Source organism: Olea europaea, chromosome 2 (assembly GCF_002742605.1).
Source record: "Olea europaea var. sylvestris chromosome 2, O_europaea_v1, whole genome shotgun sequence".
Taxonomy (NCBI): Eukaryota; Viridiplantae; Streptophyta; class Magnoliopsida; order Lamiales; family Oleaceae; genus Olea; species Olea europaea.
Genome location: NC_036238.1, coordinates 14047494 through 14066013, shown reverse-complemented (window position 1 = coordinate 14066013; position 18520 = coordinate 14047494). Strand labels below are relative to the sequence as shown.

At 35.7% G+C, this 18520-nt stretch overlaps 2 protein-coding genes across 10 annotated transcripts in view; one reads left to right on the top strand and one right to left on the bottom strand.

Annotated features, from left to right (window-relative positions):
* Positions 1 to 2521: 2521 nt before the first annotated feature.
* On the top strand, positions 2522 to 12188 carry LOC111411686 (choline monooxygenase, chloroplastic-like). 2 transcript variants are annotated; one of them, XM_023042249.1, is made up of 10 exons: positions 2522 to 2952; positions 8452 to 8497; positions 8725 to 8860; positions 9646 to 9720; positions 9819 to 10028; positions 10257 to 10352; positions 10683 to 10804; positions 10912 to 11005; positions 11670 to 11720; positions 11794 to 12188. In XM_023042249.1, the coding sequence occupies exons 1-10, from the start codon at positions 2598 to 2600 to the stop codon at positions 11929 to 11931; spliced, it is 1323 nt and encodes a 440-aa protein (XP_022898017.1). In that variant the 5' UTR covers positions 2522 to 2597; the 3' UTR covers positions 11932 to 12188. The 2 variants fall into 2 exon arrangements, with proteins under 2 accessions (XP_022898017.1, XP_022898008.1); XM_023042240.1 differs by having other exon boundaries at positions 2533 to 2952; positions 8722 to 8860.
* Positions 12189 to 13393: 1205 nt separating this feature from the next.
* The window catches only part of LOC111411651 (calcium-transporting ATPase 10, plasma membrane-type-like), a 34814-nt gene continuing 29687 nt past the window's right edge, over positions 13394 to 18520 (bottom strand). For 3 of the 8 annotated variants that reach the window (XM_023042192.1, XM_023042183.1, XM_023042203.1), the window contains 8 exons: positions 18117 to 18254; positions 17916 to 18016; positions 15175 to 15220; positions 14930 to 15064; positions 14239 to 14346; positions 14068 to 14159; positions 13703 to 13799; positions 13394 to 13615 (listed from right to left, as the gene is read on the bottom strand). In XM_023042192.1, the coding sequence (XP_022897960.1) occupies positions 13715 to 13799; positions 14068 to 14159; positions 14239 to 14346; positions 14930 to 15064; positions 15175 to 15220; positions 17916 to 18016; positions 18117 to 18254 (705 nt within the window). In that variant the 3' untranslated portion in view covers positions 13394 to 13615; positions 13703 to 13714. Of the gene's footprint in view, positions 13616 to 13702; positions 13800 to 14067; positions 14160 to 14238; positions 15079 to 15174; positions 15221 to 17915; positions 18017 to 18116; positions 18255 to 18520 lie in introns of those variants that run through there. The other 5 variants (XR_002705870.1, XR_002705868.1, XR_002705869.1 and 2 more) reach the window with 5 other exon arrangements.

Genomic DNA, 18520 nt, shown 5'->3' with positions numbered 1-18520 from the left:
GTGTCCCGATACCTAGTCTTCAAATTACCTTGTATATGGTATATGCAATACCTGTGATGTGCCTCAGGAAAAACTTTAGCGATACCGTTTATTATAGACTGTCCCCGATCGGTTACAAAGGCAAGGTCTTCGACTTCCCCGATCACTTCCCTCAGTTTAGAAAAGAATCAACGCATGGACAGATCATTCTCGCCGTCGACTATGCCGAATGCAATCGGGTAAATTTGGATGTTGGCGTCTTGACATGTAGCAATAATTAATTTGCCTTGATATTTAGCTTTCAGAGTTGTATCATCAACTAGAATTACGGGTCGCATTGCATTTCGAAAACCCCGAATACATTGTCCGAGAGCCATGAAGAAATACTTAAAACAATTATCGCCTCCCATCTCAATAAAAAATGTCGTGCCAGGATTAGTTGTCCCCATGTTATGGCAATACCTAGCCAATTTAGCATAGCTCTCTTTAGCCGATCTCATTAAATCCTCCAACGCACATTCTTTGGCCTTCCAGGCTTTCTAATAGCTCATGACCACTCCATACTCTCGACGGAAGTCGTTAATGATGTCCGAAAGTCTGTAGATCGTCCGTGAATCCTGATACTTGTGCATTATCTGTCGACCAATAAACCATGCTCGAGCTTTCCTGTGATTGTTTCGAAGAATTCCCACTTCGCAAGTATGTTCCCGTGAATACTTGTGAATTACGAAACATTCATTTGTAACCATCTTAGTTGCTCTCAAGCGCCAATTGCAACTATCTTCAACGCAGGCAACTGTTAACAATGACTTGTTTGATTTCTTTACCTTGAACTCAAAGTTATTTTTTAATGCCAGCTGGTGCACAGCTTCCTGCAAATCTTTCTTGGTTTCAAACAATTGCTCGACCTGCAAGTCCTCATCATCGGGAGGCACACAAGAAGAATTGGAGGACGGTCCACTTGTTTCAACCTGTGAGCTCCCACCCGACTCGTATCTCTGTCGGAATAAAACAATCAAATTCTCATTTGTAAACTCGTTTATATTCTCATTGTCTTCAACTGTCGACGGAATTCTGCGCGTAACAGCAACATCACGATCAGAAGCACCTGTCTCAAGAATAACCACATCATCCGTAGGAACTATCTCCACTGTCTCCCAAAAACCTCGATCATTGTTATCTGCCCTATCTGAATCTTCGCGTTCACCTTCGATAACATCCTTCGTAATTAAAGTCACACCAAGAATAGTCGGAGTCCGATGCATTTTATTCAATTCTAATAGATAATTCAATTCAGCATCATTAGTAACGAATACCGGGGGCATCGGAATAGATGAATCTCCATAACCGTTGAATAGATATCTCAATTGCATATCGTATTGAGATTAATCGACATTCAGCTTATTTTGCAAATCGTGGTACATTTCTAAATATGGTATACTCTCTGTTATGAGAATTGCAATATAAAAACGTATGTCACTCGTCCATCTCCATTCCCACCGATTATTTTCATTCAATTCGAAATCACCGAAATAACAGACGGGGATTATCATATCTGCATGAGGAAATGGATTTAATCAACTTCATCTGTTAAACAGCCGGCAATAGATTGTTTAACAGTCGGACTATTTGGCTGTTAAAAAGTCGGACTGTTTGGCTGTTAACAGTCAAAACAGTCGACTGTTTGGCTGTTTTTGCGCAGGAATTCTTCTACGGTTCTAAAGAAAAATATTATACATCTGTTCAATTTTTTTTTGATAGGTAAGATTTGTTAAAAAAAATTTATGCTAACTACTATATCGACATAAAATTTCTCTATTCATACGTATACTAATTTACTGAAAACGAAATAAAACATGCGTAAATGTACATATCGATTTGAAGTAATTGATATGAAAAAAAATTTCGGCTTCAACGTTTCAAAATTTTTCTAGATTTTGAGGTTCAAGTAGATGAAAAGATGAGAATTTTTTCTGTATTGGAAGCTCGTTTTGAAGTTTTTATAAGTGGGGAAGTATTTGGTTTTCAATTATTAACTAAAAAAGTAGTAGAGTCCTTTCAACAATAAAATGTTTTGTAATTGTACAAAACATTTAAAGGCATCTTTGTCTTTTACCATACAAGAGGCCAATATCATAATATTCAGGATTTTGAAAGTCAAATTGGAATTTAAGTTCTTTGACTGGGTCAAACTTAAAAGTACCCCAGAAGAATGGAGGCGATAAATGCATAAATTCCAAAAAGTCACGGTCATTTATCCCTAGAAATTTGATAATTGAATGAAAAAACAAATCCAGCCGACAAAATGTAGGTCTCTTGCATAATTTTTCGATTTTTCGATAGGTTTGACAATTGAATGAAAAAACAAATCCAGCCTACAAAATGCAGGTCTCTTGCATAATTTACGGCCACAAGGATAAAAATTATTATTGTTCTATATCTATCAAAGAAGGGGAACACAAACAACCCAAAGCTATTCTAATAAAAACAATTCAACTTTATTTCTAATCTTGACCAATAAAACTATTATTTATCTAAAAACTTTTATTCATTTCACTTGTAAGTAATGATTTTAGCCAATAGTCCAACCTATCTGAGAAAACATAGTAAGAATCTCCATGGCTGCTATGATCATGACGCAGAAACTCGCCCAGTTCCCAGAAATTCTGAAATACCCTCACATTCATTTCGTCGAGAAACCCAAAAACTGGATTCAATTCAACAACAATAATTTCAGTAAATCTGTTCAAGTAATCTCATCATCCCTCGTAACTGATTCAAGTGTTTGTTCACACTCAAAGACCCCAGAAGTGGGCGAAAAGTTTTATGGTAAAGCTCGAAATTTGGTCCAAGAGTTCAGTCCCAAAATCCCAGTAGAAGAAGCGTGGACCCCACCAAGCTCCTGGTACACTGACCCTGATTTCTACTCTCTTGAGCTTGATCAAGTATTCTACAGAGGCTGGCATCCTGTTGGTACACTTCCCATACTTCTTTTTCCTTTGCGATAAAATGAAAAATTAAAGAATTTGAGAAGACTTCTACTCTCGGCTATGTATGTCTACGCGTCTCTGTGTGTTTATATGTGAATGCATATATACTCTCTTGCAAAATTAGAATTTTGTCATTTTTCTTTGTCCCAGAATTTGAGAATTTGAATTTTACCCTTCAAGTATAAAGAGAGAGTAGTTCTTGAAAAATTCATCAACTCAGGTTACATTGAACCCAGCAACTATACGTGCAGAAACCTAGAAATAAAGGGCAAAAGTCTGATGAAGAAGAAGAAGAATTTTTACTGCTTAGAACTTGAACTTTGTGAGTTACATTCAACTATTTATAGACATACCAGCTGGATCAACTAATTGACAAACTAACTTTCTAACTGACTAACTAACAGAGATAACTAATTAACTGAGTTAACTGAATTTTCAACTTTTTCTGCTGGTTTCCGGTTTGCTTCTGCTGTATTGTAAGAGCCCCCCTCAAGAGGGGCATGGATGTTCAAAATGCCCATCTTGGAGATATGGTTGTGAAACATGGCTGAGCCAAGGGGTTTAGTGAAAACATCTGCTAGTTGGTGGTGAGAAGGAACATGGATGATCTTGATTAATCCAGAATGTAATTTTTCACGAACGAGATGGCAATCAATTTGAATGTTTTTAGTCTTTTCATGATGGACAGGGTTTGTAGCAATTGAAAGAGCGGATTTACTATCTGTGTATAAGAGTGCAGGTTGAGGATGAGTGATAGCCAAATCATGTAGAAGATAAAGTATCCATTGGAGTTCACAGGTTGTGGATGCTAAAGCTCTATACTCAGCTTCAGCTGAAGATCTGCTAACAGTGGTTTGCTTCTTGGATTTCCAGGAGACTAAGGATTCTCCAAGAAAAATGGCAATACCAGTAACACTTCGTCTAGTGTCAATGCAGCTGGCCCAATCACTGTCACTGTAAGCTTTGAGGTGTAAATTAGATTTGGCAGGAAAGAATAAGCCTTGACTTGGTGTGGCTTTAATGTATCTAAGAACTCTGTGAGCAGCATTTAGATGAGATAGAGCTGGTTTGGACATGAATTGACTAAGAACTTGTACAGAGTAAGCCAGGTCAGGTCTTGTAATGGTGAGATATATTAATCTACCAATGAGCCTTCTATAGACTGATGGATCAGAGATGAGGTTTGCTTCTTCTGATTTGAGCTTGAGAGTAGATTCCATAGGAAATGCCTCTGGTTTGCAACCAATAAAGCCAGAGTCTTCAAGGATGTCTAAGGCATATTTTCGTTGACAGAGGCTGATTCCATGCTTTGATCTAGCAACCTCCAAACCAAGAATGTATCTTAATTCATCAAGATCTTTGATTGTGAACTGATCATCCAAAAAAATGCTTGAGGACCTGAATTTCATGAAGATTGTTGCTGGCAAGAAGGATATCATCAACATAAACCAAGAGGGCAAGGAAAGAATCAGCGGTAGACTTCAGGAATAAAGACGAATCAGACTTTGACCGGAGAAAACCATATGAGATAAGGCTAGAAGTAAGCTTAGCAAACCATTGACGAGATGCTTGTTTGAGGCCATATAGGCTTTTATTTAGTTTGCAGACAAGTGAGAGATCAGGACTGGGATAACCTTTAGGCAGTTCCATGTAGACTTCCTCATGTAACTCACCATGAAGGAAAGCATTGTTAACATCTAATTGGTGCAAAAACCAATTGTTCACTGCTGCAATAGCCAATAGAACCCGAACAGAGGTCAATTTTGCAACAGGGGAGAAGGTGTCAAAAAAATCCAGACCTTCTTGTTGAGTATATCCTTTAGCAACTAACCGTGCCTTGTATCTTTCCACAGTACCATCTGCTTTGAATTTTACTTTGTAAACACATTTGCAACCAATGGTGTATTTATCAGGTGGCAAATGAGTGAGGGTCCAAGTATTATTCTTTTCAAGAGCTTGAATCTCACAATTCATGGCAACTTGCCAGTGTGGAAATCTGATAGCTTGGCTATAATACTTCGGTTCAAAATCATTTGAAATGGATGTAACAAATGCCTTGTGCTTCAGGGAAAGTCTATTAGTAGGGATAAAATGAGAAAGAGAGAAAGGTTTACCTGAAGTAGATGGACTAGCCAGCATTCTGGAAGACAGGATTGCATTGAAAGAAGAAGGTAGATCACAATGATAGTCATTCAGATAGGTGGGTATATGCTTCGTTCCGCTAGATTTTCTAGGAGGAGGTTCAAGAGCAGGTCAATCATTATTTGGTGAAGAAATAGGGAAAACATGATCAGGCACTGGATCAATATTGACTTGGGTCTGGCTACTGCTAGTTTCTGTTGATTGGTTTGTTGCTGGTGTATGAGGATAGGAATAATCAAAGTATGGTTCAGGTATAGGAAATATGTGAGGATTAGCAGGTGAGTGGGGTGAGGAGTTTTTATAAGGAAAGGAAGATTCATGAAAGATGACATTTCTACTAACAAAGGTTCTGTGATTTTGTAAATCATATACCTTGTATCCTTTGTATCCAAGAGGATAACTAAGGAATATGCACGAGGAGAGAACTTAGTTCTGTGATTATTGAGTGTACTGGTGAAGCATAAGCAACCAAATGTTTTGAGGTGATCATAGTCTGGTGGCTTTTGGAAGAGCAGCTCATAAGGGGTTTTGTTGTCAAGAATTGGAGATGTTATCCGGTTAATGATGTGAACTGCTGTGAGTATGCAGTCACTCCAGAAGATGAGAGGAACATTTGACTGAAAAAGAAGGGCCCTAGCTACTTGCAGGATGTATTGGTGCTTTCTCTCTACAATTCCATTTTGTTGTGGTGATTCAACACAACTTTTCTGATGAAGGATTCCATGAGAGTTATAGAATTCTGGCATGAAGAACTCAGCACCATTGTCAGTTCTAAAGATCTTTATTTTGGTATTAAACTATGTAATGACCATTTGATAGAAGTTCTTTATGTGGCTACGAGTTTCAGACTTGGATTGCATCATGAAAACCCATGTGCATCTAGAATAATCGTCAACTATAGTAAGGAAAAATTTGTAACCATTAAAAGAAGGCACATGGAAGGACCCCAAATATCACAATGCACTAAATCAAAGATTTTATTTGATACTGAATTACTAATCGGAAAGGGTAACTTTTTTTGCCTTGCTAAGGGACACATTTCGCATTTATGTAAATTGTTACAAGGAATATGAGAAGAAATGCATGGGATCTTGGACATTCTGGTGTTGGATATGTGTCCAAGTCTACAATGCCAAAGATTGTAATTGAATTGAGCCAAGACATGTGCTGTAGGGCTGTTGGTAACGGGTAGAGGTTTAGTTTTGTCTTGAGCTATCATGCAGTGATATAGACCATCTTTTTCTTTAGCAAAACCAGTCATCTTTATGCTGGCCAGATCTTGTATAAGACAATGGGAGGCAGAAAAAATTACATGGATATTGGAAAATTTAGTTAGTTTCGAGTCTGATATCAAATTGAATGAGAAAGATGGCACACACAAGACATTTTCAAGAAGAAGACCATTAGAGATTTTTACCTTTCCAATATGGCTGACTGGGACATAAGAACCATTTGGTAAGTGAACTTTTGTGGTTGTAGCTGAGTCAATAGAGGTAAAGAATGTAGGTGAACATACCATAAGGTCTGTTGCACTTGTGTCAATTATCCAGGTAATGGTTTTTGTTTTAGAATAAGTTGAATTACAGGAAGAAATACCTGTGGTGATGGTGGCTGCTGTTTGAGGTGCTTTGTCAGTTGATTGAGGGGATATTTGTTGAGTCTTAGCAAATGCCAAGAATTGTTGAAAGAGATCTTGATTGAAAGAAATGCTTGGTCCCTGTAGATTGGTCCAGGCTTACAGCATGAGCAGCAGAGGTATCAACCAAGGATCTTGGACCTCTCGGTCCCTTCCAGCCGGGAGGATATCCTATGAGTTGAAAGCATTTATCAGCAGTGTGATTGGGGTATCCACAATGGGTACATTTTGGCTTCTTCTTGTCCTTCCAAGAGGGAGGTTTATTGAGTGTTCTATGAGGTTGTCTTGCTGTCATAGCAGCTGATTCTGGGGGTGAGTAATTCTGTAGGTCCCTTTGACTCTCTTCTTGAAGCATAAGGGCATGAACTCGAGCCAATGATGGAATTGGAGAAGTAAGCAGCAGTTGGCTTCTTAGTGCAGAATAGGATTCATTAAATCAAAAAAGAAACTTCATGACAGCATCTGATTGCTGAGTGTTTAATTTATTCTTCAATATATCACAAGTGCAATTGGAGAGCATCCCAGAATTGCATTTAGGCAGAGGTCTATAGCTGATATATTCTTCCCAAATAGCTTTGAATGAGTTGTAGTACATAGTAAGACTTTGTGATCCTTGAGAAATGGAACTTAGGCATTTCTCCAGATGGTATACTCTAGGTCCATCACTTCGAATGTACCTGATTTTGAGTTCATTCCATACTTCATATGCAGAGGAAATGTATAACAGACTTTGGCGAATATCTTTGCTGATTGAATTCAATGGCCAAGATAAAACCAGATCATTTGCTCGAACCCAACAATTATATGTAACACCAGATGATGGACTTGGGGATTTCAGGGATCCATCAATGAAGCCTAATTTATTTTTCACACTCAACACCATGGAAATTGAGCGGCTCCAAGAGGTGTAATTGTCTCCATTGAATATTTCAGAAACAATCAATGCACCAGGATTGTCACTAGGATGTAGATAATAATGACTGGTTGGATCATCAGCAGGATTGAAGAGAGAATTGATTGAGCTTGACATGCTTCAAGCGAATTGTTGATGAATAAAGGGAAGAATTTGTGATAGCTCTGATACCATGAAAAATTCATCAACTCAGGTTACATTGAACACAGCAACTATACGTGCAGAAACCCAGAAATAAAGGGCAAAAGTCTGATGAAGAAGAAGAAGAATTTTTACTTCTTAGATATTGAACTTTGTGAGTTACATTCAACTATTTATAGACATACCAGCTGGATCAACTAATTGACAAACTAACTTTCTGACTGACTAACTAACAGAGCTAACTAATTAACTGAGTTAACTGAATTTTCAACTTCTGCTGCTTCTGCTGTATGGTAAGAGTTCTTTCCAAATAGTCTGTGCTGTAACAGTATTTATGCCAAAACAAGATTCGGTTTCAGGAGTATGTGGTTTTGACAGTTTTGTATAGTACCTACTGTTTCACAGTTTATGTGGAAAAATCTGCTACAGACCGTGTTTATGTGATCTCAACCAATCCCAACGCGATTACTTATAAGCAAAACAATCACAACAATAGTGGAGCATCACTCTGCTTATCATCCTTTAGGATCACAAAGACCTGTTGAGCTTTGCAAATTTGAAGCCAGATTACGAAATTAAGGCTGACATGATTTTTTTTTTTTTTCGTTGTCTCTGATACTTACCATTTTTCATTTAATTGTATATGTCAGGATACACTGAACAGATTGAAGAGCCCCAGCAAATTTTTACTGGCAGGTAACTGTAGTAAGACTTTTAGAGTGTTTTTTATGTTTGTAGTAATTTTTCCAATTCTTACTCTTCCATGTAATTCACATAAGAAATGCATGTGACAATTGGAGAGAAAAGAGGAGAAATAGAGGTAAATGAATGGGCGTGTTGCTTGTAAAAATAACAACGAGGAAGGTGTGTGAATGAGCCTTTTTTGTCTTATTTTTGATGTAGCTAACTAGTTACTGCAGCAGATTGGGGAATATCGAATATGTGGTGTGTCGGGATGAAACTGGCACATTACGTGCATTTCACAATGTGTGTCGCCATCATGCATCTCTTCTTGCCTCTGGAACTGGGAATAAATCTTGCTTTGTCTGCCCTTATCACGTGAGTTGTTAATTGTTAAAGCTGATTTACAGGATTATGCATGTATTAAGCTCACACTTCATATGGAATTCAATTTTGTTAGATGCATTTTATTTTCTCTGTGTGATCAGTTACTCGTCATACTCTTTAAGGTCTTCATCTCTCTTTCATATCTCATAGCTTCTATCTCGTAACATGTACGAATTACAGATAGCAACTTAAAGATTACCATGTTGGCAGAACTTAGTGAACTGCAAAACAGAAATTCATAAGAGGTTTGAGTTTAACACCATAAATAATGATCCGCTGCATGTCAATTTAATTCTTGGAACATGATTAGAAGTCTAAATGATAATGACATCCATTTCCGATTGTAATTCTTATATTATGACTGGAAAAAATACTTTCGTAAATATAAATTATGCATGTTAAAAGAAATAATGTGTCAGTGGGGAAACCTTCACTTTTTTCGCATTCTTTCATATGCTAATAATAGCCCATGTCATATTGAGCATATACTGCTCTAAATTCGCCCAAAAAAATGCATTTAATCAAATGATTTCTTGCCATATCTAGAAGCATTGAAAATCCGGTGAAGCTTTAACTGGTGGTATATATCATTGCTCGTTATTAGTGGTGTGTGACTTACTTAAATTTCTTCCAAAGTATACACTGTTATTCTTCATCAATGTCAGCAGTCAGATCAAAGTTCACGTTGTAGATATCTATAAGATACTGAAACTTTTTAAAAAGTTCAAATCCTAATCGACGAATATAAACTTTTTTTTGTTTTTTCGCCCTTATAGGGATGGACTTATGGGTTGGATGGAGCACTTTTGAAAGCTACAAGAATAACTGGAATCAAGAACTTCAAAGTGAATGTATGCAACAACCTCGTCTATTTCATTGCTTTTCATATTTTGCAGTTTTCATATAGATTGGTAATTTTAGCTTTTTGATGTGATCATATGAAAGGCAGGAAATGGGACTTATTCCCATTAGAGTTGCCATTTGGGGGCCATTTGTATTACTTAATTTTGAAGGAGGTTTGCCTAAGGAAGATTTTGATACCAATGTCATGGGAAATGAATGGCTGGGTACTTCAGCAGAACTACTGAGTGCAAGTGGTGTTGATACTTCACTGGATTATGTTTGTCGACGTGAATATACAATTGAATGTAACTGGAAGGTTTGACTTTCCTCATATTCTTTGTTAAACTAGTTCATATCCTAGTTCATCTTATCCGTACTGTTTCTTTTTCAAAATAAGATGGGGCTCCTTTAATTTTCATTCAATAAATCTTGTTATCAATTTTAACTGGTAAATAGATAGTTTTCAGTACTTTTATATCCAATGGTGCAAAATTGAAATATATGATCTTGGATCAATCAGGGTTGATACGATTTTCTTCTGCAGGTATTCTGCGACAACTACTTAGATGGAGGTTATCATGTGCCATATGCACATAAAGGTCTTGCATCTGGTCTCAATCTAGAGTCATATTCTATCAAGGTGTGCCTGCTTATTAAACTAACTTTTCCAGCATTCTGAATACTTTTTCTTCATTTTTGCTTGGAAATGTATTTACATTATTTTGTAGTGCTACCAGAAGTCATAGCTTATTGGCATGTTTGGTAAGAAGGACTGGGTAGCATTGGAAAATATTAAGGAAGAGAAATAATGTCTGGTGTCTTCTAGCTGCATACCGTACACTAAATGTTTATGCATCCATGCTTCCACATATATGATTCAAATTGTGTTTTCAAATGTTTACTGCTAAACTTTCTTTATATAATTTATACCCTGGTTCATATATTTAACTCTGTTGTTGAAATTGTGAAGATGTATGAGAAAGTTAGCATCCAAAGTTGTGATGGCAGTGCCGTGAATAGTGAAGAAGAATATGATCGACTTGGCTCAAATGCTGTATATGCTTTTGTCTATCCAAACTTTATGATTAATAGGTCAGTGATCAGTACTTAAATGTATCAATTATTTGTTTGTGTGTTGTCTTATTCGACGTATTGTTTTATAGCACCCTTATTTTCTCTTGTTTTTCTCTGTACCTTAGGTATGGACCATGGATGGATACCAACCTCGTTGTCCCATTGGGACCACGGAAATGCCAAGTGATATTCGATTATTTTCTCGATCCTTCTCTTAGTGTAAGTTCCTTTCCTCGTAGATTTCATGATGCCCAGATCAAAATGATCAAGAAATATAAATATCCAAGTATTGGAATACGCCAAAATCATACCTAGAACTTTTATAGCACGACAAAATGATCCTTTCATCTCCTGGTTGGATGTATTGATTACAAAATACGCGAATTATGGAAATCGGAAAGATGTGTCATGGTGTTTATTTTTAACTACTCTCCAGGTTTTTGGATGATCTTGGCATTGATCGTTCATGCTAACATGGAATAAATAAGCAAAACCAATTTTGTCCCCCTTTTCATTGTCCAGTTTCTCTTTAAAAAGAACTGTTGATGTACACTCCACCATGGAAGCAGTCATCTTCCTTTTACCCCATTCATTTATTATCATTTGCCTAACATGAGTCAGATTGTAAAATTGTTACAACGATGCACTATAAGCACTGCTGAAAATTTCAAGAAAATCCCAAATGGGCAAAAATGTGGGGTCGTGAAAATTTAATATTCCTTCTATTGACGTTATCCTTTCCTGTTGTGTTTTATTCATATACCTGTGACTAATGACTATGCAAAGTATAATTTGTGAAAGTATCAATCGTATGACAAATATTTGGCTTTGCTCTCTGGGTGAATTCACAAATACTGTTCTTTGATAAATCGTTTATTCTCAGGATAACAATGATTTTATTGAAAAGAGTTTGAAGGACAGTGAGAAAGTGCAGGTCAGACGCCTTTTTGTCGACAATCAGTGATTGCATATTTCGTGCTTAATATGTTTACGAAATCTATATGCAGATGGAAGACATAATTTTAAGTGAAGCTGTTCAACGGGGCCTTGAGTCTCCGGCATACAACATTGGCCGATACAGTCCTAACGCTGAGATGGCTATGCATCATTTTCATTGTCTGCTCTATGAAAATCTCTGCAGCTGATTTTCATAGTGAAGAAAGGGCATATTGAGAAAACACTGCGCTGTTGTAAGATAACTAAACACGGTCAAGGGAGAAGGGAGAAGAAGTGGCGGAAATCAGTCCACTCTGGCTCGTCTTTTCTTCGTCCTCGCTACTATTTATGATCCAAATGAAGCCTTTACTTGTGGATTAAACTTTTCAAATGATTCGTTCACTTGTGTGGCAAACATGCCCATTGATTTTATTATGTGCAATTGAAGAGCTCTTAATTTTACCATTATTATTTTTCATAGAGCTTAAGCATAAGGCGCACAGAATACTGAATACACCATCCAAAATGGTTGTAAATGCATGCTGAAGTCTGCAAATGTTAGCGAATATTAGCCTTCTGAATGGCTGGTGACAATAAAATCACACCAATGATTATTGACAAAACAGCACAAAAAGCATTCAATATACACAAATCAATTGATTCCGGTGGGCTTGGGCATGGTTCGGAGTGGGTTGGTTTTGAGTCTGTTTGAAACCAAGTTTTGGATAAAATCCAACCCAAAATGACCAAGTCGGTTTGGACATTGGTCCGAGTTAAAAAAAATTAGCCATCTATTTTGTGTTAAAAAATTTGTTGGCCTATTTATATATTTTATTTGTTTATTTTGCTTGTGTAGTGCATATTAATAATATAAGGATAATGTTATACGTACTGAATTTTTTTATCAACTCACAATAGAGGCAAAGACCAAATGTCGACATTTTTAAATTAACGTAGAGCCCGCTATACATTGTGAGAGGAGAGACCATTCGGTAACTCCTCTATGTACATATGAATTATTCCATAATATAAATGGTAAATTGTTGATTTCCTCAAAATTATCCTATATATCCGATAGTTGCCAAAAAACAATTATAAAATGAAAAGCAAGACTACAATCTGAATTTGGAGTTTAAAAAATCAATTTTTCTCATCCATTTTTCTTTTGGAATTTATAATTATGATTTTTCTCATCCATAATAATAAAAATTATGATTTTATTATTATCTTTTCAAGTTTAAAAATTATGATTTTTAAAATTAAAAAAATAAAAATAAATAAATAAATTTGTTCGGTTAATTGATGGGTTGATTCCTTAAACCGCAACCAAATCAACCCAATTTTTTCATGGTTAAAATTAACTAAACCAAACCGATTTCTTGGTTCAAACCAACCCGACTCAATTTGATTTGATCGGTTTTTCTATTTTTTTGCCCACATAAATTACAGAATGCAAAAATCTATTTAATAGTACTTGTATAAAAAGAATTTCTTGATATATAAGCCCCGTTTGGTAGTCTTTTTTTCAAAATGCATTTTTTTCTCTTTTCTTTTTAACTACACATTCTTCATTAAAATAATATTACACGTAAATCAAAAAACTTTTTTTTTATTTCTCAACCACACATTTCACATCAATTTACTATTCTAAAATACATTTTTACATAAAAATGCCAATCAAACACCCCAATAGTTGATAAAGAACACATTACAACTTCACTGTATGAACAAAAGCAACTTTGTATTTTCACCACTGAAATGTCCAAGTTAGTTTGATGGAAGACTAAATACTTAAAAACCTCAAAGTTAGATTTGAGCTACACCGATCTGCACCCCACCTACGGAAAAAGATGAGCCCAGAAGCTGTCTCTGTCCACTTCCTTTGTATTTAACCTGGATAACAAAAGAAGATCAATTCAACTCATAGAGATGAAGAAGCTCATATTCCCCTCATATTCAACTGGCAAAAGGTTTCTTTACCTCCTGATTCCCTTACTTTACATATTTTCTTCGTAAAAAATCAAATAAAGGTCTCTCTGGAACAGGAATTAGCTTCCCAACAATGGCTAGAGGCCAGCTGATCAAGAAAAAAAGAAGGCGAAATTCATGCCAGATCTGAGAATAATATGAGGATACCCACAGTGATGCAGTTATAGGCCCAACAACACATTTTCAGGATTAATGCAACCACCATGACTTAATGTGAAGAAATAGTATCTCTAATATCTCTTAGTAAATAAGTATTAACAAATATGATAGACTATCAATCAACTAAAATAAGACGTAAAGTTGAGAAATACCAGCCATAAGTTGTAAGCCAAAATGCCAGGTAATGAGAAACAAACCTGATTATACCGATGACAATGGAAACAAGCCACAAGTCCCAACTGAGTCTAACAGTTGAAGTAAACTTCCCATAAAAAAATATAATGATAACCTGAACAGATAAGTAGATTTATAAATTGCAAGAAAATTAGGGCATCTTGTACAAGAAAGAGCGAGATACGAGAAATAACCTGGAGAACTACTGTAAGTCCAACTGTTCCCATGAAAAGAAGGTTTTTAGTAACCCCTTTCCACACATTGATCTCATCAGGTTTTCTAGCATTCAACTCATTGAATATCTGTACTTATGAACAAAAGAAATTAGTTGAAGTGCATGGAAAACAGCAGTTAAAAAATTGGCAAATTAAGTGCATGTTTGGTATTGATTTTTCACCAAAACAAAATTAATTTTTTTAACGTTATTTCACTGTTCTAACCGTCATTTCTGACTTCTTATCTCACAGGTAGGACTCACTTTTTTTTCTAAAGATCAAAAAATCAATTCTCAAAATCACTGCCTTACAAACTTTAAAGATAAAAGTTCAGAGCAGCTTCAGCAAAATGATTTCAACTAGATTAATATTTAAACTTCAAAACAGAACAGAGAGGAGTCATCACAAATTTTGTATATTCGATCCCATCACAGACATCCCACAGATTCATGTTCTTCGATATTTTGTTGATAATATCAGCATAACAGACATGTTGTGAGACAGAGAATCGTCAACCCTTCACTTGCCGGTGAAGTATAACAAAATCAAATGATCATTACTGTAAAAGCACTGCGACATATTAGAACATAGAGAGAGAGACAAAAGCATTGCAGATATCTACACTTTGCTCTATGTAGCAAAAAATTAACACTTTTCCCAATGCACTTACCTGACAAAGGAAAAATGCATTGAATATCACTGTATTCTTCACTTTGAAAGCTCGATCATCTGATTCATGCTCTAAATTCAGAATGCTTCTTCCCTGGAAATTCAGGATTAGGAGAACAGTCACTTGATATAGAGCCTGCAATAACTCAACTGCCAACAATTAGAATGTGGATATTTAATGAAGCATTTTAGTTTCCATCCAAAAATAAAAAACTGAATAATATAGTTAACACAAAAGTTTGATACCTGAATTATCAAGTTCCTCCACATGACATTAGTAATGAGAGGTTCCCTAAAATATAGACATTAACGTTTGTTCAGCAAATAATTTCAATATCAGAAAGTGCGCAACAGAGTTTAATGATACGGACAAAAAATAAAAGGCCATCTCTACACCATGGTGCTTTCTGGTAACTTAAAACACTCTTTAAGGTGGAGCCTAGTACAAGGGAATGGGGAAGTAAGAGTGACGCAGTCAGAAAACAAGAAAAGCCACAACCACGACAATCAAGCAATAAGCAAGATGAAATTTCAAACAGAACACTTTTTCTGTTATTTATTAAATCAAACGTTCCACCCTACATCTAAATGAAAAGAACGTGAAATAATAAAACCCAACTAAAAGTCCTGACTGGATGAGGAAAGCAAATCCAACATTTTTATTTGAATAAGGAAACATAACAACTAAGAGATTGGACAGAATAAGTAAAATACTTATAGCAGAATAAGGAAATAAACTAAAGCAGTAGACATTGCGCTTGTCTTGGCCTAGAGGCATCAAGAGACGCTATGATGTAGGACAGTCCTATTGTAAATAGGATAAGAATTAGATAATTATAATAAGAGTAATAGGTTCATCTTCTTATTCTTATTTCTTGTTTAGAATATGAATTCTAACTTCTCTTGGATTAAGATTTATCTTAATTCCCTTATATTAGTTTTCAAGTATTAGTAGAAGTAGGAAATAATTTTGCCTTTATAGAGGCAATGTACACTTTTCAACAATAATAAATTATTATTCAATATATACATCACACGATTGTTCAAAAATCATTTTTTTTATTATATAATTCTTATTACAAGAATTTCACAACGCTTCCGCACCAAAATTGGTATCAAAGAAAGGGAATTGCCTTAATTTGACGGCTGCCAATGGTCCTAGAGGTAGTCGAACTATAGGCGACGAATGGAGGCTTGACAAACTTGAACAACAAAACGAGTGGATCGACAAAATCCTTCACATCACACAAATGCTTATTGTGTTGAGTCTTGAAAGGAATCGTGAGCTCTTGGAGAAGCAAGCTGACAAGAATTTGTAGACTTTAACTGCTATTGATGTTAGTTGTTTCAATAAGCATAGAACACGGCAACGTGTGACTAGAGAATTTCCTTGAGTCCCAGCCAAGTTCGAAAACACACAAATTATCAAGGATTCTTCTCTTCAACAAAACTCGAGGACTAGTTTTTTCAAGTGGGAGAGATTGATGTAGGATAATCCTATTGTAAATGGGATAAAAGTTTGATAATTAGAATAAGACGTCTAGTTGTAATAGGTTTATCCTTTTATTCTTATTTCTTATTTAGAATAGGATTTCTAATTTCTTTAAGATTGGGATTTATTTTAGTTTCCTTATATTAGTTTTCAAGTATTAGTAGTAGTAGGGAATAATTTTGTCTATATTTATAGAGGCATTGTACACTTTTCAACAACAATCACTTATTATTCAATGTATACATGACATGATTGTTCAAATATCATTTTTATTTATTATATAATTCTTATTACAAGAATTTCATAACACTTCTGCACCATGCTCTTAGCTCCCTTCTACACCTGGTGCATCCTCATCTAGCCTAGAATTATCTGAATCAAAGAGTATCAGCATTCCTGGTTTCATTTGAGATACCATAGTTGATATAATAGATTCCTGAAAGAACACATTTCCATGTGAACCCCCATTTTCGAAATATGGATTTTCTCATCATCTGTATCCAACTGAACTTTAAAAAATGTAGGGCATGGCTCATAACTTCTCTATAACAAAGAACAACAACATGAGATTGAAAGGGACAGCTCGCATCACCTCCCATCTTTCTTGTATTCTTTAATAACCAATTCAAGCAGCAAAGTGATTACCAATAACCACTATCAACGAAGCTAATAAATTTATCCCCCCTCACTCCCTCATTGTCTCTCTTTTCATCTCTCTTGGCACTAAAAACCCTAGTCCAGCATTGACGCACGGCCAAAATTTCAACCAACACAAACGACCACCAGGAATGCCTTCATCTCTTTTAGATTTTTTATTTTGAGAATATAAACACACGTTCATAGAATGGGCAAGAAAAAAAATTGGTATCTGTATTTTTATGAATGTTTTCCTTGGCTTAATCAAAGATTATAATAAGAGAAATTCACAAGTTGACAAGGCAAGACTAAATGAATTTACAAATTTCAAGTAACAAAGTCAATTATCTGTTTTCCTCCAATTGTTTTTAGCTATTTTAATGCCAATATTCTTACAGTATGAATTACAACACATATCATGAATTTACAGAATTTGAAGTTACAAATTCAATTCATCGTTTTTTTTTTATGTTTCGTAGTTATTTCAATGCCAATTTCCTTGCAATTTTTGTGGGTCTTGAAATCTTTCTGCATGGGCTTCTGCCGATTAAGATAATTGAATGACACAACTGTGATAGGGTTCGAGAAGAATTGCAGAGCATGGAATGATGTGATTGCAAAATATAGTGCCCTCTATGTCAACTATGTTTTCAAGCTATCATAATATGAACAAGTAGCACAGTTCGTTACATCAGCACTGAAATTCCAGTGCATTCTGTGATAATTTTTTCTCCTTTGGTTCAGGGGAGGAGGGAAAAAAATGCAGTTCATCACTCAACTAACTGAAGCCATATTTTTGCCTTTGTCACATATAAAACAATCTTCAGACCAAAAGTGACTCATATATGAAAAGTCTAACCTTCTACCCACAGGAGGCCTATGCATCAGATGATCAGTAGGAGGTTCAGTTGCCAGTGCTAGGGCCCCTAGTGTATCCATTATAAGATTTACCCAGAGAAGCTGCTCAGAAGACAAAATAGTTATAAAGTGCCTATAAAGAAAAACAGGAGACAGACAAATACTTGTACTCAAAACATGGGAAGAAAGAGAGATCACAAACCTGCACTGCATTTAATGGGACATTACCAGCAGAAACTGCAGCCACAACATTGATTGTAAGAGCTACAACATTAACAGTGAGCTTATATGGTATAAATTTCTGAATATTGGCATAAACAGATCTACCCCACCGCACCACCTACACAATTAACATAAAAATATAATCAGCAATCTCAAGTTTAGTAATTACATTTTCAATTTGTAGACACTTCCACAAGACAGTAAAAAAGGAAAGCCATGCAACTATGCCACAAAAAATAATTGATTTACAACGAGAGCAGTCTGAACTACTGCTTTAATAATTTGATTTGGAGATACGTTCACTAGACAGTCCCAACGAAAATCTACGGCTCCAAAGGAAGTTCTGATAGAAATTTGAATTATGCCCAAATAACAGAAGAAACC

Coding starts and splice junctions, on each gene's coding strand:
- LOC111411686 (XM_023042240.1), top strand. CDS start 2,598: ATGGCTGCTATGATCATGACGCAGAAACTCGCCCAGTTCCCAGAAATT. Junction 2,953..8,451: donor CAGAGGCTGGCATCCTGTTG/GTACACTTCCCA, acceptor TGTATATGTCAG/GATACACTGAACAGATTGAA. Junction 10,029..10,256: donor CAATTGAATGTAACTGGAAG/GTTTGACTTTCC, acceptor TTTCTTCTGCAG/GTATTCTGCGACAACTACTT.